The 21,354-nt window shown below is 50.2% G+C and overlaps 9 protein-coding genes across 9 annotated transcripts; 1 reads left to right on the top strand and 8 right to left on the bottom strand.

Annotated features, from left to right (window-relative positions):
* Nucleotides 1–82: 82 nt before the first annotated feature.
* Nucleotides 83–1,571, bottom strand: KY384_001720 (uncharacterized protein; the record flags this gene model as incomplete). Its single annotated transcript, XM_044810248.1, has 5 exons — nt 83–571; nt 705–1,047; nt 1,095–1,153; nt 1,209–1,283; nt 1,329–1,571. 5 exons carry the CDS (start codon nt 1,569–1,571, stop codon nt 83–85), a joined length of 1,209 nt encoding a protein of 402 aa, XP_044673260.1.
* A 534-nt stretch (nt 1,572–2,105) lies between these two features.
* KY384_001719 (uncharacterized protein) lies at nt 2,106–3,830 on the top strand (the record flags this gene model as incomplete). The annotated part of the gene is made up of 4 exons (XM_044810247.1): nt 2,106–2,339; nt 2,392–2,633; nt 2,694–3,533; nt 3,587–3,830. 4 exons carry the CDS (start codon nt 2,106–2,108, stop codon nt 3,828–3,830), a joined length of 1,560 nt encoding a protein of 519 aa, XP_044673259.1.
* A 4,011-nt stretch (nt 3,831–7,841) lies between these two features.
* On the bottom strand, nt 7,842–9,157 carry KY384_001718 (uncharacterized protein; the record flags this gene model as incomplete). The annotated part of the gene is made up of 2 exons (XM_044810246.1): nt 7,842–9,062; nt 9,110–9,157. 2 exons carry the CDS (start codon nt 9,155–9,157, stop codon nt 7,842–7,844), a joined length of 1,269 nt encoding a protein of 422 aa, XP_044673258.1.
* Nucleotides 9,158–10,181: 1,024 nt separating this feature from the next.
* On the bottom strand, nt 10,182–11,131 carry KY384_001717 (uncharacterized protein; the record flags this gene model as incomplete). The annotated part of the gene is made up of 2 exons (XM_044810245.1): nt 10,182–10,906; nt 10,954–11,131. The coding sequence occupies 2 exons, from the start codon at nt 11,129–11,131 to the stop codon at nt 10,182–10,184; spliced, it is 903 nt and encodes a 300-aa protein (XP_044673257.1).
* Nucleotides 11,132–11,233: 102 nt separating this feature from the next.
* KY384_001716 (uncharacterized protein) lies at nt 11,234–12,580 on the bottom strand (the record flags this gene model as incomplete). Its single annotated transcript, XM_044810244.1, has 1 exon — nt 11,234–12,580. The coding sequence occupies one exon, from the start codon at nt 12,578–12,580 to the stop codon at nt 11,234–11,236; it is 1,347 nt and encodes a 448-aa protein (XP_044673256.1).
* A 609-nt stretch (nt 12,581–13,189) lies between these two features.
* Nucleotides 13,190–15,168, bottom strand: KY384_001715 (uncharacterized protein; the record flags this gene model as incomplete). Its single annotated transcript, XM_044810243.1, has 5 exons — nt 13,190–13,493; nt 13,548–13,986; nt 14,036–14,503; nt 14,562–14,938; nt 14,984–15,168. 5 exons carry the CDS (start codon nt 15,166–15,168, stop codon nt 13,190–13,192), a joined length of 1,773 nt encoding a protein of 590 aa, XP_044673255.1.
* A 933-nt stretch (nt 15,169–16,101) lies between these two features.
* On the bottom strand, nt 16,102–18,927 carry KY384_001714 (uncharacterized protein; the record flags this gene model as incomplete). The annotated part of the gene is made up of 4 exons (XM_044810242.1): nt 16,102–16,736; nt 16,784–17,010; nt 17,067–18,129; nt 18,747–18,927. The coding sequence occupies 4 exons, from the start codon at nt 18,925–18,927 to the stop codon at nt 16,102–16,104; spliced, it is 2,106 nt and encodes a 701-aa protein (XP_044673254.1).
* Nucleotides 18,928–18,985: 58 nt separating this feature from the next.
* On the bottom strand, nt 18,986–19,594 carry KY384_001713 (uncharacterized protein; the record flags this gene model as incomplete). The annotated part of the gene is made up of 1 exon (XM_044810241.1): nt 18,986–19,594. The coding sequence occupies one exon, from the start codon at nt 19,592–19,594 to the stop codon at nt 18,986–18,988; it is 609 nt and encodes a 202-aa protein (XP_044673253.1).
* A 562-nt stretch (nt 19,595–20,156) lies between these two features.
* KY384_001712 (uncharacterized protein) lies at nt 20,157–20,768 on the bottom strand (the record flags this gene model as incomplete). Its single annotated transcript, XM_044810240.1, has 1 exon — nt 20,157–20,768. One exon carries the CDS (start codon nt 20,766–20,768, stop codon nt 20,157–20,159), a length of 612 nt encoding a protein of 203 aa, XP_044673252.1.
* Between the last annotated feature and the right edge of the window lie 586 nt (nt 20,769–21,354).

Raw genomic sequence — 21,354 nt, 5'->3', positions numbered from 1 at the left:
CAGCGGCTCGGAATAACTTTCCAGCGGCGCTCCCTATCAGCGTACGAGCGTACTCAGGTTCGCAAAGATTGTCGACAGGAGTTTACTGCGTAACCCTCGTTACTCTCCCCTGCGATATCCTCTTACTGCGCATTACCATCCGCATCCATCTTTTTATACTCGTATTCCTTGTCCATATACCCGACCTCCCCCTTTTCATCCCCTCCCCCCTTCCCCCTTCCTCACCTTCCCCTACGCCCACCCCAGCCCCAGCAAACCTCTCCCCCCACGTCACCCCTCTCTCCGCGTCAAAGATTGGCCGTTCTCCAAACACCCCTGTGCGTTTCCCCTCCCTGAGCCTCTTATCATAACCCCCCGGCACAGCGCGGTGGGCGACGACGCGATTATCCCAAAACGCGACAGAGCCAGCTTCCCAGCGCCAGCGAACGGTGAGATCGTCCGCGGAGTGCATGTGCTCGCGCAGGAAGGAGAGGAGGTGGGCGCTTTCGGCTTCTTTGAGCTCGGCGATGTGGAGGGTGAAGGTGGGGTTGTAGAAGAGGGATTTTAGGTGGGTGATGGGGTGGGTGCGGATCTAGGGGAGCAGGGGGTTTTAGTTGTTAGGATGGGTATGGGAGGGGGGATGTTGGGTTGGGAGTTTGGGGAAGGAGAAGGAGAGGAGCTGAGGAAAAGGGTGGAGTGCGTACGAGTGGGTGTTCGCGACGCACAGGAGGGCGGAATGCTATGCCGCCGCCGTTAATGCTATTGATGTATGAAGCCTGCGAAAAGATATTGGTCAATCGGTCTACCATTAGATTGTCGAGGGAAGACAGCGGAAGTATAGCACGAGGGGGAATACTGACCTCAGAGCTATGTACACCATGCAGCGGCTCGAGAAGTTTCTGGTAGGTCGGGCTCAGCTTGTCAAAGAGAGCGACTTGGCTGGTGAAGATTGTGTCCCCGCCCGTAGGCGGGGCTTTGACCATGCGGAGAATGGTATATGCGGGCGGGTTCAGCTCGAAGGAATGGTCGTTGTGGAAGTCTTGCCCGAAGTTCGCGTAGCCTCGGTCACTGGTGTTCGTCAAGAAAGGCTCGAGTGAGAGCAAGGTGGTGCTAACTTATCGCGTCCGAGGATAGTAACGTGCTTGGGATCGTGTTGGTTGGGGTCGCGGTCTTGCTACAGCAAGTTGTCTTAGTTCAGGATGCGCCGAGATATTGTTCGCATCACTTACGACGCCGTAGTGTTTAGTCAACTCGTATTGGCCATCGAGAGTCAGATCTTGATCTTTGAAGAAGACTACACCACGCTGCAAGGCGTCAGCCTATTGCCAACCGATAGTTGCAACTCATACCTCCGCGACAAGGAGCGCCAGGTCATCTTTTTGGGCATCTGTCAATTGACTCAATTGCACCCCATGCAGCTGCGTGCCAATCCACGGTGTCAAATCGTCGACTTTCGATGCAGCGGCAAAGAGCGCGCTCTTCTTCGGCTCTGCGAAGCCTGCACGATCTGGTTGGACCTCGAACTCCAGTACCAGGGGATCGGGGGCTTTGTATTTCAGCACAGCAGGTGTCAATCCAGTGTGAGCAGTCATTGTCGAATCCGAAATATTGTGAAGGGTCCAAGCTTGTTTTGTGGATAGATCAGCGTGCTCAAATGGTCAGATACAATCCATCGGTGGATCGGTCGCGCATGCGTAATGGAGGGTGGGGGCTCCCTCCACTAAGTATCATCATCCCACAAGGTTCTGAGCATGCATAACACAGGGTCGGATTTCCTGCCGCTGCCCCAAAAAGGCAGGTTGACCATGGGGGATTTTGGTGGGGGCTCGAGGGCATTTCGACATTGCCGTGCAGATGACACCATCTGTAGATCTTCCGCCATGCCAAGCGAAAGCGAATGCAATTGGCCTGTGACATCCGCTACCATGTTCGGGACGACGCCTCATCGATAAGCACATGGAAAACAAGCCCAGAAGCTGGCTCCAAGTATACGAAATGCCGATATGTAGGTTTGCAAATCCGATCCATAGAAGACGTGATTCGGTTCCCGATATAAAGATCCCGTGCACCCTTGTGTCGCTTCAGCGTTATCAAAACTCTTTCTCAATTGTACCTGATATCGCATCATGTCTGTGGATGCTGGTTTGAAAAGTGCGGCCTTGTCGCATGACGAGAGAGATGGTGCTGCATCCAGCGACTCGAGCATCGATGTCAAGAATGAGGTCTTCGATACCAGTCAAATCGACCCGGTGTTGGCGAGAAAGATGGCCCTCATCAACGAGGCCATCGAGGAGATCGGAATGACGCCGTTTCAGTGGAAGCTCTTCTTCCTCAATGGGTTTGGATATATGGTGGATTCTGTAAGCGGCTGCGGACTGTCAATCACTGCGCATGTGCTGACGACGAAGGAAGCTTCTCATCATCTGTCACTCGATAGCCCAGCCGGCAGTGGCGCAAGAGTACGGAAGTCCAACCAAGAAAATCGCTGGGATTGCACTTGCTTCTCAGGTGGGTCTGCTCATCGGCGCTGCTCTTTGGGGCTTCTCTGCAGATATCATCGGAAGGAGGCTCGCGTTCAACACCAGTCTTTTCATCTGCGCGATATTCGTACTAATTGCAGCGGGCATGCCGAACTACATCTCGTTCGCAACGATGTACGTCACCCTTGTCGAATACTGTACCGCGCGTGGTCAGCAGAGCTAACACTGAGAAAGGGTCACCATCTACTCAGCAGCAGCGGGTGGAAACTACATTCTCGATGCCACCAACCTGATCGAGTTTCTTCCTGCCGCTTGGTCTTGGCTCGTCACGTTCATGGCTGTGTGGTGGGCCGTCGGATACACGATCACCGGGCTTTTGGCCTGGGCATTCATGAGCAATTATTCATGCGCGCCAGATGCTACGGTTGCACAGTGCACTCGCCAAAACAACTTGGGTTGGCGTTATCTTCATGTCACCTGCGGCTTACTCGTTCTCGCGCTCGCTCTTCTGCGATTACTAGTCATCAAGATGGTGCAAACACCGAGGTGGCTAGTCAGTCAGAACCGTGATGAAGAAGTACTGAGCAATCTCTATGAAGTGGCGTCGAAATACAACCGCTCTTTCTCACTCACATTAGAACACCTGCAGTCGCAAGGCCGCATCTCCAACACGGAGAAATCAGTCTGGTCTGGACTTCGACTTCGTAAACATTTCTCGGGTCTTTTTGTCACGAGGAAGCTGGCGTGGTCGACAACCGTGATTATTGCAAACTGGTTCGTGATCGGCATGGTCACACCTTTGTACTCGGTCTTTTTACCATACTACCTGAAGTCGCGAGGAGCCGACGTTGGCGACGATAGCAATTATACGGTCTGGCGGAATTATGCGATTAACCAGGTATCTGGTTTACTCGGACCTATCATAGCAGCAGTTCTTGTTGAGACGAGGTTTGTTGGCAGAAGAGGCGCACTTGCGATAGGTGCGGCGATCACAATGGCCTTGCAATTCGGATACACGCAGGTTAAGACGCCTGCTGAGAATGTTGGCGTCTCTGCTGCCATTACTGCTGCATCGTAAGCTTTCTCCCCTTTATATGATGTGTTAGATACTGACTTCTGTGTCCCAGAAATATCTACTACGGTACCATATATGCGTACACGCCCGAAATTCTTCCGTCGGCTCATCGAGCCACTGGGTACGCCATTTGCGTTGTTTTGAATCGGGTGGGTGGTATCTCAGGTGTCTTGGTTGGCAGCTACGCCAATGTTGAGACGACGGCGCCGCTTTTCATTTGTGCTGGATTATTTGGCCTGCTCATCATTCTCAGTCTGCTCTTGCCGTTTGAGTCGAGGCAGAAGAGGGCTCAGTAGATACCAGGGCTTGAAAAGCCATAAATCCAAGCAGCTATATACCTTCAATCGCCACTCTACGTACGTAGAATGGCTCTTGGTTCCCAAGACATTGGCACCTTAAGCCAAGTCTATTTGCAGTGGTCTCCAAACCAGTAAACACCGTCAAAGTCAACTCTAGCATTACTTTGAACGTATTCGCGACGGTATTAATACTTGGCGTTACCTTACAACGGCGGGACCTGCTTGTTGGGCGGCACTTTTCATGAAAGTTTATGGATTGGCGAATCTCGAATACCTTGGTACCGCTCTGTATGAATTGCCAACTAATTCTTGTTCCAGGATGTGTTTGTTGGCTTTGATAAGAGCAAGTCGTGTTTGTAGGTCAATGATCTGTCCTTTGGCGTCGGGATTGGAGCGTCGATTGTGAGTTTAGTTGGGTCAGAGTCATGACAACGCCAGCCTGTTGTGCGATAGCCGTCTGAGATACGTAGTCGCAATGGTCTTGACTCGTCATCATGAAAACATAATTTCTTCGGTTGGTGAACAATTTCTGCCCGATTTCAAAGATATACTGGGTTTGAGAGTTAGGCAGCCGACCAGTTGTCTTAAATCTACTTAGTTCCGACAAGGCTTGTAATCAAATTCTCCACTCCGCTTGTTTCCCTGCTCAAGCTGTTGAAGGGCACGCTCAATGTTACACATTGTGTAGAAGGGATCACTGGGAGGAAGCGGTGGCGTTGGGGGTCCACTTTTTGATTCAACTGGCGATGGCTCATTCTTTTCCAGTCAATTTCACTATCATGACTATCCACAGTGTCTGTGCTGCAAGCGAGGAAGCTGGTTGGCGAACGTCTTATGTTCTCAAGCCTAACCCCAAAAACGAAGGTTCAGTGCCAACAACCGTTCTCGCGAAAGAGATCAGGTTTTGCAGCAGCAGCAGATATCCTGCACGTTCTGCATGTTCACGTCTTCCGCACAATGTTCCGAATGATCTTTTGCCATGGCGGGAGAAGGCAGAAAATGACTGAAGCGAGTTGTTGGTTCAGGATGAAAGAGGTGTGACACAGGTAAATACTTCATGCCGCCAAGCCTTGTCGCGCGGGTCACGTACAGTAGCTAGCGTCTTGGCATGGCACTATCATTTAGTTGAGTCCAGAATGGGATCCTCTCATCATAGACTTCATCTTTCAGAAGCTTCATCAGCGGCTAAAGAAATTGAACCCTTTATGCTGCGTCAGACTGACTTGAATAACACACACCACGAGGCAGCTCGTCCAAGATGGTGGACATGGAAGACCAATCAATGCTACGCCATCCGGACCAAAAACCTTCAGCCCTCCCTACACTTGGACCTATTCCCCTCTGCGATCCTTGATACTCGGCGTGGAGGAGATAGCGCGACAAGAAAGAGCGGCTGGAGTGAGAAGAGAGGGAGTTCGATGACTGGACGGGGAAAGTGGATCACAACCACGCAAACAGGGTCAACCATCAAGAATTAATTACAATGGACGGGTGTTCAAGTCCAAGTCGATACCAGGCTATTCTGTGGAATACCAGATAGTTAGAAGTCACCCTCTGATGTTTAGCAGAACAAGACACCCTGACCAGCTGCATCATCATAACCCTACACCCTGGGCGACACCGTCCCCTTTATCAGGTGCGGCCACAGCCTCGATTCTATACAAATGAAGACGTACCATAGAACAGGACGAGAAATATACTCATGCAAAGGGCATTCAGGCGCAAGTTCGCAACGACACAGGATTGATCTGCGACGTACCAAACCACTTTCTGGAGAAGAGATGCGTGTGGCAAAGAAAAGAGCAATTTAGAAAGAAGTCAATCAATACAAGGTTCAAGACGACATGCCAAAGCGAAGAGTAAAGTAGGAAACGTTGTAGTCGGTCGATCCTCCTCCATGAAGAAGATTTCAATTTCCGGCGGCCGTCCATCGCAATTACGCCTCGCTTACTCGTAACATCCGACGAAGAAGAGTCATGTCTTCGTTATGACAGTAGACAATGCTGACGAGTGCTTGTCTTTTACTCTGTTCAAACCCCCATTTGAGTAGGAATGGGGGAAGCCAGGGCTTGTGCTTACCAATCTACATCCTACAATGAATCCCTTTGACTGTTACAGGAACACTTGTTATGATCAAATGGAAAGAGGAAGGCCGGCTCGCAAATACACGTCAGCGGTATTGCTTCGGATGGGCAACGCGCAGATATCATGCATAATATCATGCAGCAATGGCTGACTCGAGGGTGACATGAGCGCCACCTGAGAGCGAGCAGTAAGACTGGTGGATGGACGAGAACATCACAAGCATGTTTTTACAGCATTGATGAAAGAGGTGTGACACAGCGTCTCCCTCTACGAAGAATACACCGCTCGACAAGTATGGACGCTCTCAGACGCTACAACGTCGATCAGTTCCACATGAGCCCCCACTATCGTGTTGCAGCTTTGCACGTAAACACAGGGAGATCCCTCCTTCTACGCGTCAATCCTCATAACTTTCGCCAAGCATCTCGCTTCAGTCTCCCAACACACCAGCGCTCACTGCACTGGCCAAAGCAATCGACCAACTTCTCTTCAACATCCAGCTCTCCTCACAGCCACCATGCAGTCCAAATCCCCATTCCCTGTGCTCCTCACAGCAAACCTCGTCATCACCTCCCGCCCCATTGGTGTCGAAGACCCCTCTCTCATCTAGTGCTCGTCCACGCACTCGGCTGCCCCAAACCCCCCTCGTCAAGACCATCTACCTCGGCTGCTACTTCAATACCTACGAACACGCCGCCCCCCTTGACACGGGTGGAGTACTCTTCAACCACACCAATTCGCCTGAAAGCTGTCTCCGCTAGTGCGTTGAGGAATGCGAATTCACCTGCTTGCGGGTCGAACTACATTGGTGTGTCAGAGGGCAACAAATGGCGGTGTGGGGGCTTACTCAAAGCATTGAGGGAAGAAAAAGGAGGGGGAGTGTCATAAAGCGTGTTTTGGGGTGCCGTGCGACATATGTGGGGATGATGATCGGATCGATATTCATGTAAGGGAGGAGCTGGTGCCATGGGTGGATCCATTTGGTTTGAATTAAGGAGGTTGGGGTGGGAATATTGCGGTTTGGGTAGGGTACAATTGCAGCAATGGCAGGAGGTGTAGGGCATTGGTCGCGAAGAGCGAGCAGTCTACATTGAGATATATCCACCGCTCAAATAAAGCATTGAATCCGATCGACTTTGGCAACCAGCTTCTAGACTTCACACCCTCGTTCTAATAGCAAGTAGCCTGCGATTACGATCCTGTACCGATCGAGAAGCAGCTGTCTGTACCCGCTTCAGTCTCTCACCTTTCCAACAAAATGTCGAGGTCCGGCATCACGTTTCATCAACAATACTGAACGTCAAAAAGCTAAGTCATCTCATCCTAAAAATTGTCATATTGCATCCACTTCCACGATATCACTAATCCATCGTATCCCTTCCCTCCAGTACTTACTAGCCATAGTGGTACAACCCAGACGCCTCTTCCCCCCCCCCCCCTCTCACTCTCTCTCCCTCTCCTTCAATTCACCCATCCATCCATACGTACGTTGGTGTCTAAATCTTGCATCCACACTTACCACTTACGAGAGAGCGAGGGACAAGACAGCGAAAGGCTAGCGAACAAAGCTCTGAATATGAAGGACCGAGTAAAGCACGACGTCAAACCCGGCAGTTGTGTAAAAAGATCCATGGACAAGAAATTCGACAGCTTGCTTGCTTGCCTTGGGAGTCGACAAATCATATCAATGAGGCCGAAAACCCGTAGATATCGTCAAACTCGTCTCCCGCCCTGCCCTGCCCTGCTCACACAAATCCCTCTCCGTCCTTCATTTTCGTTACTTACACATAATAGACGGCCGTCCATTTCCTTCCCACAACCCCCCCCCCCCAACCCCCCCCCCCCCCCCCCCACACTCACCCCTAAAACTCCACAACAACCCCATTCCCCCCGACCGCACTCAACGCATTAAACGCATCCCGTCTAATATCGACATCCCTCCTCCTCTCCGTCCCCCCCACCAGCTTCATCCCCCTCCCCCCTCCCTCCAAACCTCCTAAACACGCTCGCCAAACACGTGAGAATCTCCGCCTTGCCCAACTCCATACCGACGCAAATCCTACTGCCGGCGCCAAAACACATGAGGTATTTCTGCAGCCTGAGCCCGTTCGTTGATAGGGGGATCCAGCGCTCTGGGTCGAATGTGTACGGGTCCACGAAGACGCGGGGGTCTTCGTGCGCGTGGAGGGGCGTCATTGATATGGGCGTGCCGCGTGGTATCACGACCACCCCCACAGTATCCCCATCATCACTACTATCGGTTTTCGCGGATCGACGGTACGGCAAATCGTAATCCGGAAAGATGCGCTGCAAGCGCCCACTAACCCCATGCGCGATCCGCAAGCTCTCATACATGATCGCGACGAGATACTCGATGGCCTCGAGCTCGCGCAGGTTTGGGGGATGCGGGGTATCGATGTCCGGAATGGCTTGCTCCAGCTCCTCCATCAGCCGGTCGCGAATACGCGGATTAGCGAGGATGTGGAAAGTAGCTGCCTTCAAGACGTGCGAGGACGTGAGCGTGCCGGCTGCGATGGCAGTTTGGGCTTCCGCGGCGAGGCGGGAGAGGGCTTTGTCCGCGGGGGGCAGGGCGGGGGATTCGTAGAGGGCTTGGAGGAGGGAGGGGCGGGAAGGTTTGGATTCAGAGTCCTTGGACGCGCTGTTGGAGAAGGCAATGACGTCCTTGGCTTGTTGGGTCAGTTCGCTTTTGAAGCTTTGGACGAGGTAGGCTTCTGGGCTTGTGCGCTTCGTGAGCCAGGGCGGCATGGCGTTCAGGAGGGGAAAGAGCCAGCCGAATTGTTTGAGGGTGTGGGAGAGCAGGGTCAGGACCATCCAGGCGTCGTAGTGGGCGGTGTCGAAGTCGGGCTGGGAGAGGTAGTTGTATCCGCTTGGGTAGCAGTAGTCGGATATGATGTCTGTGGTCACGCAGGCGTACGCGTAGATCATTGTGACGGGTTTTCCGGCGGCTTTGTGCTCGGCTAGGCGTGAGCAGAAGAGGTTGACTTTGTCTTGGATTAGGGTTGGTTGCAGCCTGCTGACGGATTGTTTGGAGAAGTATGGTCCCCAGGGCTCTCGTCTCAATCGGTGTTTTTCGTGGTCAAGGGTGTCGAAGGCTGATTCGTCGTACTGACCGAACATTTTCATCTGCCATCGAGTTAGATTGGCTACTTTGGAATAGATGATAAGCTCACAGCCCAAGCCCATTTGTTGGTTCGTCGTTTACTTCCTCCAACGTACATTTGATCGATGAAGTCGACGTCTTTGATGTGCACCTCGTATGGATTGATACGAATTACAGGACCTTATCAAATCAGCGGCGGCAGGATTAGGGCGTCATCTAGCACCTACCATACTGATTATGATACTCCAGGAGCTTCCAAGTATACTGGCCTCCACACACAACATCGTAGTAGAATTCATTCCAGAAGGTCAACTTCGCGAACCACGGGCCGGGAATATGGGCCTGGGGGCACAAGTATAGACGCCATACCGCTCCGTACAAAGTGTACAGGCCGAGACCAATCAGTGAGCAGCTCAGCAGTGCCTGAGCTACAGACCCTTCTTGAAAGAACGAGATGACGTTTTCTTTGAAAGCGATAAAGATACGGAAGCCTTGCAGTACATAAGCTCCTATCAGATCTTGGAAGAAGGACATGATGTTGGACTTCAAAGCAAAAAAGCAGCGAGGCGAGACTGGGCTTTAATTTCAAAAGATCCTGCTGTATTGACCGGCCTTGGCGAGGAGGGCAATACTATTTAGGCAGGTGGCTAGAGTCCATTGCCGTATGTTCCTGCTATGTCATTGGCCGAGCTGCAGGTATGAGGATAGTGCGGGGTTATGGCAGTCTGCTAAACGACGCCATGAATCAGAAGTACGCTATTACTCAAGCCACAACGCACGAAGGATGATAAGCGATCGACTGTAGTGTGGCATCTTCCCTAAGTGATGGTCACTATCTTCAGCCTTGTGTATGGGTGCCTACAACGTAAAGCTGCCACTCGGGAGCATGTTCGCTCAGCTCTTTCTTGCGGCTGTTTGAGCCCGGAGATGCTCTAAATGCAGGACGTTCGATGGCGATGCTAGTGGTCTGGCAAAAGACATGTCCAGCTGAAGCGTTCATCTCGTAAGTCTAGGTGACGTTAGGGTACGGTAGGGGTGTGGCTTGCAGTTCGGCTTGGAAACCTCCGTCCTCTTGTGCTGTAGTTGAGCGCGCCCGTGTGTGGTGGAGAAGATCTCTGACGCTCTCTGACGCTCGCAATTCTTCAAGACCAGAAAGTTGCGTTATTCTCGTCGTTCTGCTCAGTATGGTAGAGATCAAAGTCGATCGCATTCCAGTCGTAACCACTCTGTAGATTTTGATCCAGAGTTGACTCTGTGTGGTAAAAAGCGCAAGTCGTGCATTGAGGTTTCAATTGCCCAGATGCCTCTGCTCCTGCCATGACTTCTCGCTCAGCGGGCATGGCATTTTCAATCGAGCTATGGCACGAGCATAAACACGACTGAGAGGCGCTTCCGTAGCCTGAGTCTGCTGTCCTACTTTGCGTCGCGTTATATTTCATGCCATCATCTTTATTGACGACATCCGAGAAATCAATTGCAGGCTGTAAGTGCGTTGGCTCATCGAAGAATAGTTTGTTGGATTGCTCCGGAGGTGTAATATTTCTAGTGAGCGTATCATTAGGTTTAAAATTTGGTTGGGAATCGGAGGCAGAAGGACGACTTTGCGCTTCCTGTGTCTCTTTTGAAGTCTGCTGAAATTTCTGGAACTTTTCATAGACCATAGACTGGCACGAGCGTACCAAATCTCCAACACGTGCTTTCAACGTCTCCTCAAGAGGAGCCAAATCGTTGTCAAGGCTAGCGGATAAATGTGCCTCCACAAGCTGTGGCAGTACCCGTCTGCTGTAGGCTTCAAATTCCTGGAGCTGCCGACTCTGTGGAGACGAAGGGTCTTCTGCCTGCTCTGAGTCGGTTTCAGGTTGCCAATCTGTAGCCTATAAGTGTCTCTTTCGTGACTAGGGGCTGAAGACTTACAAGGACTGGGAATTCGTGCTCCTGGAAAGAGGATCTCGTAAATGCTCTCCCAGCTGACTCCGTGTTTGCTCTTTATCAAACTCATTTTGGTTTGGTCTATACCCTCAGGCTCTGGCATCTGCTTCTGACATCTAGTTTCCTCATTCAGGTGCTCTGTCAGCTCTTGCGTATTATCCATGACTGTCCAGCATCTTTGACATTGAACAACACGGTGGACTCTTTCGAGATGTGTTCTTGATGCGTTAGCCAGAGTGAGCATTGGTGAATAAATACTAATTACTTACTTCAATCGGGAGATTGAGATAAACCCTGGGCCAGCGCAAGTACGATAGCGGTGACCTCTGGATTCGTTGGTTCGGTACCTTTGGGAGTCGTATTTGTGGAATGGGCATGCGAATAATGGAGTTTTACGGCCCAAGTCTGTCATACTGTTTGCCCTTCGTCGTTTGCGCCTTTTTTTCTGATGGTTATCATTTTCGGAATCGCTTTGGTCGCCAAGCTGCTCTGAGCGCTTCGGGTAGCTGCTTTCGATGGTAGCTTTCTGAACGTTGACCTGATGTCTACCTTGTTCATCATGAGAACTGGTAACTTGCCTGCACTGCGACTCCCATCTATCGTCGAAAAGACTGTAGAAATAGCGCATCACGGATACCATTACTCGGTGCTTGGCGAAAGAAATCGTAAGCTCTTTACAACTTTGAGGTGATCTGGAAAGTTGCTCTTCACTTTCGTTGCTTAGACAGCTATCTTGATCTTCTGAAAGCTCCGCCAGTCCTGAACATTGAGGGCTTATACTGCATTCCTGCTGCGTGTCTGAGCTTTGGCTCGATTTCTCCGTAATTTTGTGGAAGCTGTATGGCTCGTCTTCGAGACCACAGGGACTTGCCCCCAACTGAGAAAAAACAGGCACTGGGCTAAACAGGGCATTGTTGGGTGCATCATGTTGTAAATCGCCAGCATGTGTTAAAGTGACGTCTGAGCCTAAGCCTTTTTCGACCACTTGTGAGGCAGCATCAAGCTGAATGTAATGAGCTTTTGCCAAATCCGCCTCTGACTGCGAAGTGAGAATTTGGTTGTCAGTTTCGGGTAAAGGATATCGTCTGAAGGATTCTTGGACACAAGGTGGATCTGACGCGTTGGTTTGGTCTTCAAACGGCTCCTGCCAACTCTCTGCAGCAGATCGATCAGAACTGATGTGCTGGCCTCCCCAATCATCAACCATGTCAAGCTGAGGGCCTCTAGGTAGAAAGGAGTGGTTGATCGGTAACTCATGGGAACAATATGGAGAGATATCCAAACTAGCGTAAGCACTATCCACATAGTCACTTGGACTGGACTCATGGTTCTTTGCAATGTGAAAATTAGGCTCATTCGTTGTCGGCCCCATTATCATCTCATTAGCATTGTTTGAACACTCTTGCGCCGTTGTAAAGTCTTTAAATGCAAAATCATCTCCGACTTGCATCGGCATCAGTACATTCTCTGCCGTCGCCCGCCGTCGTATTCGTTGTGTTTGACCTTTCTCAAAGACTTCTGGAACGGATTGTTCGGGCCTTTCAGGTCGAACCCATTGATCGTCCGAGCCTCCAGTGAAGGAAGATTTTCGTTTTGGGAACCGAGGATCCATTATCCAAAGCGTATACTCGGGCAATCAGCACAAACCAGCCTACTTATTCCTAGTTACTCAGGGTCGAAGAATGATCTGGCTTTCATCCAACCCCCACCAGCCCCACTTAGAACGGTTGCGAGACTCGGCAAAAGGCTCGCTCAGTGGTCGCCCAAGATGATACTGCAAAAGCGCAAACGGACTAATATAAAATCTTGATGGATAGGTCAGAACATATGCTAGATGTGAGGTTGGGAAGATGGGGAACGCGCAAGACGCTCAAATGTGCAAATTAGCTCCCCTCAGCCTTGTGCACGTCTATCTTTAGACACCTCACTACTAGCCAATGAAACAGCAGTAAATCTGTCTGAGTCAGCACTCCTGGGCTCAAGGACATACCAGACAACTCCAGAATAATAGCCCTCGTCCGCCTCCACATTCCAGAGAAATATGTCCAAGGCGAGGGCCAAGCCAACGATAGTCTGAAATATCAATTCTGTACTTTCTAAAGCTGTAGAGTCGCTTGAAATCTATAAGGGGTTGAACTTGCCTCCTGGTTCTCTAAGCTGCGTTCCCTTGTGGACCATCGTGCCTAAACTCTGAAAATAAAGTCATACACAGCACGAATTCTCAACGTTCACGGCCAAGTGGCTCCGAATTCGCGCCCTTTGCAACACCGCCACGACCACCGCGACCGCCCCCGCCATTTCCACGACCACGTCCACGTCCACGACCACGTCCAGGGTTACTCCCGCCTGCAGGCTGTCGCGTCGGAGCAGGCTTCGGGATTGCCTCCGGCATATCTTGATGCTTGAGTCGTCGGGACGGAGGATCTGGCTCACGCCTCGGAGCGACCCGTTTGGCGTCCTGGTTCTGAGTTGAGAGAGTGTTTTTGGCGTAGCGGATACCAGACACGCCTTTGAGACCCATTTTGCTACAGAGGCAATTAGCATATAGTACAAAACGAAACGAAATTGATGATTCCCACCCAACAGTCTTTTTGTCCATCTCAGGCACCTCATCACACATCATGCTCCGTACCGCAAACTCATTCGCCATCTTGACAAGGCCTTCTGGCTCGATTCTCAGCTTCCTCACAAACCCTTTCATAAAACCCAGATATGCCGAGTAGGCCTTTCGCTTGACGTTGGGATCAATAGTTTCCAATCTCGCATTGATCGAGTGAGCGTTGGTTTGGGCAGAGTGGCCACTCAAGATACGATCGGCATGTGGGTATGGGTTGATTGGAAATTGAGGGTTGGTGTGGAGAAAGTAGCTTTCTTGTTGGGTTAGTATAATGACTGCCCGTCCATCTTTGCCAGCGCGTGCTGTGCGGCCCACACGATGGGTGTACGCGTCTGAGTCCAAGGGGAGTCCGACTTGGATGATCAAGGAGACGTCTGCAAAATCCATGCCTCGCCCGATCACTAATATCGTCAGTACTCGGAGTTGAGGAAGCATTGAGCGATGTCTCACCGTCAGAAGCAAATAATACTCCAGCATTCTTACTATCTTTGAAAAGATCCGTCACTCTGGTTCTCGCAGGTTGCGACAGCCGGCTGTGCAGCTCATGAACAGGCAGGCCCAGCTTTTCCTCAAATACCCTTGCGAACATGGCCACAAGGTTCGCAGTAGTACCAAATACGATGATTCTTGGCACTCCATCTACAGCTCTCAATTCCTCCTTGAGAAGCGAGAACAGACTTGTGAAAGTTTCGGCGACGGTAGGAATAATGACCGAGTATTGAGGCACCTTTGTTAGCGTTGGTGGCTCCGTCTTGTCGATAGTTGAGATAGTAGTGTGACCCTTCGTCAACACATGAGAGAAGACCTTTTCCATCTTGGGCGGTATCGTTGCTGAGAAGCACATGCCTTGCCATTGACCATTGTGGCCCGACTTTGGTGGTAAAGCGTTCAGGATCCGGAGGATATCAGGTAGAAAGCCTAAAGCTCTCAGTCTACGATCGCTTGACTGGTATTAGACATTACGAGAGTAGCATACCTTGATCAAGCATTCTATCAGCCTCATCCAAGATTAACGTCTTCATGTTCTTGAACTTCGCCCTCACATTCGCCTCCGAGAGGTAATCATTGAGCCTCCCCGGTGTCGCAACCAAGATATTGGGATCTTCGCGCTTGAACTTTTCCAGTGCGCTGGCCTTGGCTGTTCCACCGAACGCGGTGTGTACATGAACCGGTGGCTGAAACTTCGACGCTAATCGTTGGGCTTCCGAGGCAATTTGTAATGCCAACTCTCGGGTAGGAGACAAAATGAGGATGGAGACTTGTCCTTTGACCGTAGATGACTGTCGCAAATTCTGCAAGGCAGGAAGCAAGAAGGCAATAGTCTTCCCGGTGCCGGTCTTTGCTTGAACTAGGCTGGAAGGCGGTCAGCGAATGAACAACGAGTATCAGTGAACCTACCAGTCACTGTGCATAGATGGTAATTTGCTGAGGACTGCTTCCTGTACCGGAGTCATGAAGTTGAATTTCATTGCCGCAAGAGCTTGGAGCAGTGCTGGCTCAAGCGTGCCACTCGTCGAGCTGAAAGGTGTTGCATTGGCAGCCTCGAGCGAAGCGCTTGAGTAAAGTGCGACCGGATTCGACATGACCCGCTTCAGCTTGTGGGATTCAAGTTGGGTACAAGAAGTTGTTGTAAGAGGCGTTGTGTTCCTGTGGTAGGAGCGACTGGCTGCGTCTTGACGGTATTTGTTGTTTACAGTTAGTGCTGATGAAGTGTCTGGCACGCTCTTAGCGGGGTAACCTTTTGTCACCAAACGTTGATGAGGGTGATGATAGTGAAAAGGGAATATTTACATAGGCGAATAGAATTCTTGACATGTAGCTCTACAGCAAATCTGTAGGGTTGTGGGAGACGTTCTCTGTAACTCTCGAACCATTTTGCTTTATTAAAATCACGAGCTAAACTACGTATGTGAACGGCAATGGTTCGTTCTTTGTTCATTGGTCGACCGAGGGAGTACAAGATCAAGTGAAAAATTTAAGATGGGGAAATGTGTTCCGCCATGTGCCAAGCCGTCGCGTCCCGAAGAGTTCTTAACGCAACGACAAGCCGAAAACAAGAACAAAGTATAAGATGGAGACGACCGAGTTTTCTATATACGGTAGCACATTACTTCCAGGAAGCCTTCCTTAAGGCCGTTCCTGACCTATACGAATACGGCGCGAGTTATATCTTCGGTATCAGGAAGACACCAAGACTTAGCGCTGTAGCTGTAGTATCTGGCCTCAAGTCTGTTTGTCTTTCTCATCATCGTGCACAAGATCGGTCATTAAATCCACCGGGATTTTGAGTTCTTTTCGCGGAGGAGATGGGCAAGTTGGGATAAGGGAATGACTTGGCGTTAGACGTACGACCTAGGAGACATTCGAGGGAGAGAAAGAACGTTCCCCATTCAAAGAGGAGATAGTGGTACGAGTACAATCGTCAACAGGTCGTAGATCAGCATTGCAGGCCATTTGTTTGTCCTCCTTCTGCGCCTCACCTGATGGCGAGTATAAGCAGCTGAAACGCTCAAGCGCTATGATTTCATCATCAGCAACTCCCATTCGGTGACATCGTCAGCCCTTGTGTCAGCCGCTCTTTCCATGTGGTCAATACTATGATCTGTGAAGTTGCTGGATTCGCATACCTCCTTGAGATTGTTCCCAACCGTTAAGTCTGCGCCTAAAGTCGGCGAAGTATTGGCCACAACGTCATTGCCATAGAAGTTCTCCGGAAGCCATTTCCAATCTAAAGGCTCACTCACATAGCCAGAACTCTGATCGAGTCTTGGGAGTTCTTCCTCGATGTTTAACGTAAAGTCATTAGTAGAGGTGTTACGTCTAGAGCTAGACCGTTGCATCTCTGCGGTAGGCTTTGCAAGGGGCAAGAATTGCGGTGGTGTTTGGTCACCTGCATTCTCCGCCTGGCTCATCGAGTGAGCTTGGCCTTGGCTCTGGAAGTTGGTATACAGGGTTGACTGGCATTCGCGGATCAGGCTACCTATCCGTGCTCTCAGTGTCTCTTCTAGTGGAGCCAGATCGGTGTTTATGATCGCCGATAGTTGCACTTCCACTAATTGAGGCAGAAATCTTCTGCTGTAGGCGTCGAAGTCTTGAAGGCGATCACTTTGATGAGGTGGACACAGGGCACGCGTAGTGCATATCTCAACATCTGGACCAATCAGCGCGTGTATTGGCAACGGAAGGGGCTTGACGAACGAGGGCCAGGTACAGGAGCACCAGGGAACAAGATCTCATACATCTTCTCCCAACTGGTGCCATACCTGCTAATCAAGTTCATCTTCTCCTGATCTATGCCTTCGGGCTCAGGTAGTTGCCATTCGCAATTTCGTTCCTGCACGTGTTCTAGGAGCTGTTGGGTATTTTTCATCACATGCCAGCAATTTTGACACTGGATCGGGCGGTGAATCCGATTGAGATGTTGCCTGTACATATTCTGATTAGCTTTTCCTAAAAGATTTGTATCGTGATGGCTACAAACCTCACGTGAGAGATTGTTGAGAAGCCTTTACCTTTACATGAACGGTATCGGTACTTCGTGGATTCATTTGGCCCGTATTTTTCTGGTCGATACTTCGAAAAAGGACAAGCAAGGCGTTCAATAGCGGCGTCTGATCCCAGGGATGAGCTGTTTTTAGGAAATTTCTTTCGGCCTTGATCGCCTTCTTCTTCACTTCGAGAGCCATCGTCATCTCTTGGGCGGCGTCCACGCTTCCCTTTGCCTTCATTTTGGCGACCATCTCCCTGATGCAAAAGTGGACTTCCAGAATTCGCTTCCTCATTTGCCACACATTGTCGATACTGCTGAGTATCTTGGTCATCTCCAAACATGGCATAGACCTGTTGCAATACTGCAGCAATCAATACATGTTTAGCATAAGCTATGTTTGTGTCCTGAGAAGCTACAGTCTCCAAAGAGTCTTCAGAGGCAGCATTCAACGGGCTTCCAGGGTCACTAGATATGTTTTCGGTGGACTGATCGCTTGGTGCTGAAGGGGTCTCTTGACCTGCGTGCTCATCGTCATGTGAAGCTCCAGAATGCTGTAAAGAGGTTTTGCAACTGATGATATCGTTTTCATTACTCAGAATAGTAGGCAGGGCTAGAGCAGGGTCAGTCATGCTAAGTTCATGACCTTGCGCATTCTTATCCTCTTTGTCTTCAGTTTGAGGCTTGTCGTCAATTGCATTATGATCCGTCCCAACCATTGGCAGTCTGCTGGTGGTGCTAGCCGGCACAGTGAGTGACGCCGCTTCGGCTTTGTTGTATCTATCCATCTCACCCTTCATAAATACGCAAGCGTCACATAATCGTGTTTCAAATTCCAAACGTTGAGATATCGGGCTTCGAAATTTTACAAGACAGACATCGCACGTGGTACTGTTTATTTCCTCTCCTTTCTGTGTAGGTACCAAAGGCAAATTGTGTTCCTCGGTAGTGAAGCGGTCCCTCCACCGCTTTAAGCTTGTATTTGGGAGCGCGCTATACTCTTGGATACGCATGAGACTTGAGTTCTTGACCTCCCCGAGAGGAGCAGCGGAGCAGTCTATTGAGGTATCTAGTTCTGGGTGGTACGAAATGTTTTCTCGGTGCGTCTGTAGCAAGCGAACGGAGACAGGTCGTGGTAGGCTCTTTCCTCAGCAATTGAAGTTGCCCTCAAGCAATATCGTGATCACTTTAGTGTTCGGCTTTGTAAATGTTGTTGCAGGATTTTCACTACCTGTAGTCTCACAAGCTCCAACAAATTTCAAAACATCAATGCCCAACCTAGCAGATCCAAGTTGCACAAATGTGCAATTCAGTTCTTCAGCCTTGTCGAAGAAGCGCTAATGTACACCCTTATGCACAACTAGACAAGGATCTTTTTAGCCAATCACAAGGCAATTTGCGAGTTGATCTTGAACTTATGTGCATTTCTGGCCTTTGCTGCTCCTGCACATGGATGTGCGCACACATCATCGACAAGTCCCACAAGACCCAAGTCACATCATATACGAAGCTGGAGTACCAGCGGCCTGAACATAATACGGAAGAGCAGCCTTGGCAGGGCTCCGAATCCCGATCCATCCCTTCTGTTGACCATCCTAAAAACAGCCTTTCCCTTCCAGGTTTGTACCACAATGGTGCCAGATTGTGAGATATCAGCGGCTCAAGGTCCACCACGCAGCAGGAGATGCAGCATGATGTTCGGTTTGGTGATGTCAACCCTGGTCTTCATGATCTCATTGCTCGCTTCAATCACGGTCGGTATTATGACTAGGCGCGTCGAGCTTGCACTAGCAACAATGGCGACCGTGGCGGCGTGGGTGGCGTGCGCTGAGGGCGCTTTGCTCTTTAGCTGCATCTAACGAGAACCGGGAGCGACCATCGAAGATTATGAACAGGAGAGCACACATTTCGGATCATATCGGTTTCAAACCCGCTGGATATTCGTCAAGGAAGGCTACTTCCTCGGCCGTTGAGGTTCGTCCTATGGCCTTGTTTCTCGCAGGGAATCTCCCAAACTTCAAGATCACATCGACATGTGCTTGTGCGGAAGCAGACGCTACTTTTGCTTGTTCGTGCTCCTGGGTCCCCAAATCGCAACGATTCACCAACCCTTCAAACAGTGCTTTGCTAGCGATCTGGCCGAGTATTGACTCATGGTGCATCAACGGGAGGTAAAGGAACATCTGTTGGATGAGGGAGACTCGTCTATCAAAGCCTTTGGCTATTCCAGTAATGGCAACCTCTCGGGCCTTTTCATCGGCTGCGAATGAATCAGATGTGCCCCGGTAAATGTTGCGACTGAATTGGTCGAGGAGCACGATTAGAGCGAGGGTTCCTTTTGGATCTTTGCACCACGTGTCGAGCTCTGTTGTGCGGGCTTTTGCCACCAAGTTGCCAAAGTTTGTCTTGATCCGGTGGTCCAACGTGTCATCCTTCACGAACCAGCGAGTCATGGGGTACTGCGGATCGAACCAGAATTCCAGAAGGCGATCGACATTAGGATCCGTTATGGATGTCGACATGACCCTGGCAAAGGTATCTAGAGGACGATTGCAAGCCAATGGATGTGATCTTGCAGCCTTGGAGACCAGTGGGTTTGGATTAGTCCAGTTGATGAATCGAGGTCTCAATATTCGCGACGCAATCGAGGTCGCTAGCAATCTCATCAGAATGCAAGCAGAGAATGACTCAATTTAACGAGCTGATTGAAATGTATAGACCTATTACTGACGCAGGGTTGTCAACTGATGATGGGAAGAAATGGGGTAAAGTTTAAAGTTATGGAGTTCAGGAGGGAAATGAAGTCTTGGCAGTTGCGTCACAAATTGCTGACAAAGCACTTAATATCAGCACAACAGGTTCTGAGTATTCTCCTTTCTTGATTGTGATTCTTAGGTGTATATAAGATTGCTTGGACTACCACAATGTTTGTCTCGAGGGGTAAGCCGTGGTTCGAGACCCGCGTCCAAGCATGTGCAGGCATATCTTGAATTAAAGAGACCACGAGAACGCATGGAAAGAAGCTTCCCAAAGACCCAATTTGCATCCACGTCGCTTCACAAGCCCACAGAGCAGATCATTCATTCACTCAACCGGCACCACCTGGACAGTCTGATTATCTCTCGATGCGCCAATCTCATCATTCCCATTCTCCCCTGGAGGTGCATTCTGAACCTCGACCCGAAACACCTTCTCCAATCCCACAGTACTAACGCCCCCTAAACTCACGCCTACGCCTTTCTTAGGCGGACAGTTCCTGAGGATGTTCCGGATGACATTTGCGATGGCGATGAAAGCGAATCGATCGTAGTCCCAGTAGTCCGCCCTCAACCTGACTTGGCAACCCGGACCCGACCATGGAATTGGCAAATCTTTCCCAGTGTGTAGTTTGACATGGCGGTAATCTATAATCGACTCAAGGTACCTGGCTATGTGTTCGCAGCCTCCGGGACTAATTGGAAGGCCCATAGGTTCGTCTACGACGGTAAAGCATCGATCAAAGTTGCTTTCGAGGGTTGTATTGGTGGCAGTCAACGCGTCTGGAGGCTGCGCATTGGTGGGGATCGTAGACGCATACCCTGAGATGGCAAAAGAAATCACGAGAGCGGTGAAGATTCGAAATTCCATGTTTATGGCGTACAGATGCTGAATAGGATGACACGTGGACTTTACTCGTATGTGAACAGGACCAGACATTCCTGCATTCAGACATTACAGCCCTAAACATTGAGGTCTCTGGTCTCGGATGAGTCCAGCCAACAAGCGCATCTCCACATGGTCCGCGTAGAAAGGCCCAAGCCTTCTATTTTTAGATACCGGCTCATGTTCTGGTAAGGAACTTCAGAACCGTAAGTAAATCTATGTTCATATAGGTCAACTTTGACAGATGCCAAAGAGCAATATCCTCATTGGTTAAAACATGCCACTGTGAATGCGTCAACATCATTATGACAACAAAGCCAATAACTTTTCACCCTGACAAAGATTCAACAAAACAATCGATCATCATTTTCGAGTCACAGCGTATCTCAGAATCAAGTCGCACTGCCCTCTCCACTCACACCCATTCTGTCCTTCTCTGATCCTCCACCAGCCCTAAACGTCGGATTACTCACATCAACAACGAACTCATCACTCGCCCCAACCATACCAATACCCCCACGATTCAAATCCCAAACCTTCATCCCACAGCCCTTCACCACCATCTCCGCCACAGCCCCAATCATCGCCTTCGAAAAATGATCAATAGAGCCTTCGTTCACCGGTGACACGCGAATATAAC

The sequence above is a fragment of the Bacidia gigantensis genome, assembly GCF_019456465.1.
Source record: "Bacidia gigantensis strain McMullin 20006 chromosome Unknown contig_132, whole genome shotgun sequence".
NCBI lineage: Eukaryota > Fungi > Ascomycota > Lecanoromycetes > Lecanorales > Ramalinaceae > Bacidia > Bacidia gigantensis.
This window is presented reverse-complemented; position numbering and strand designations above follow the sequence as displayed.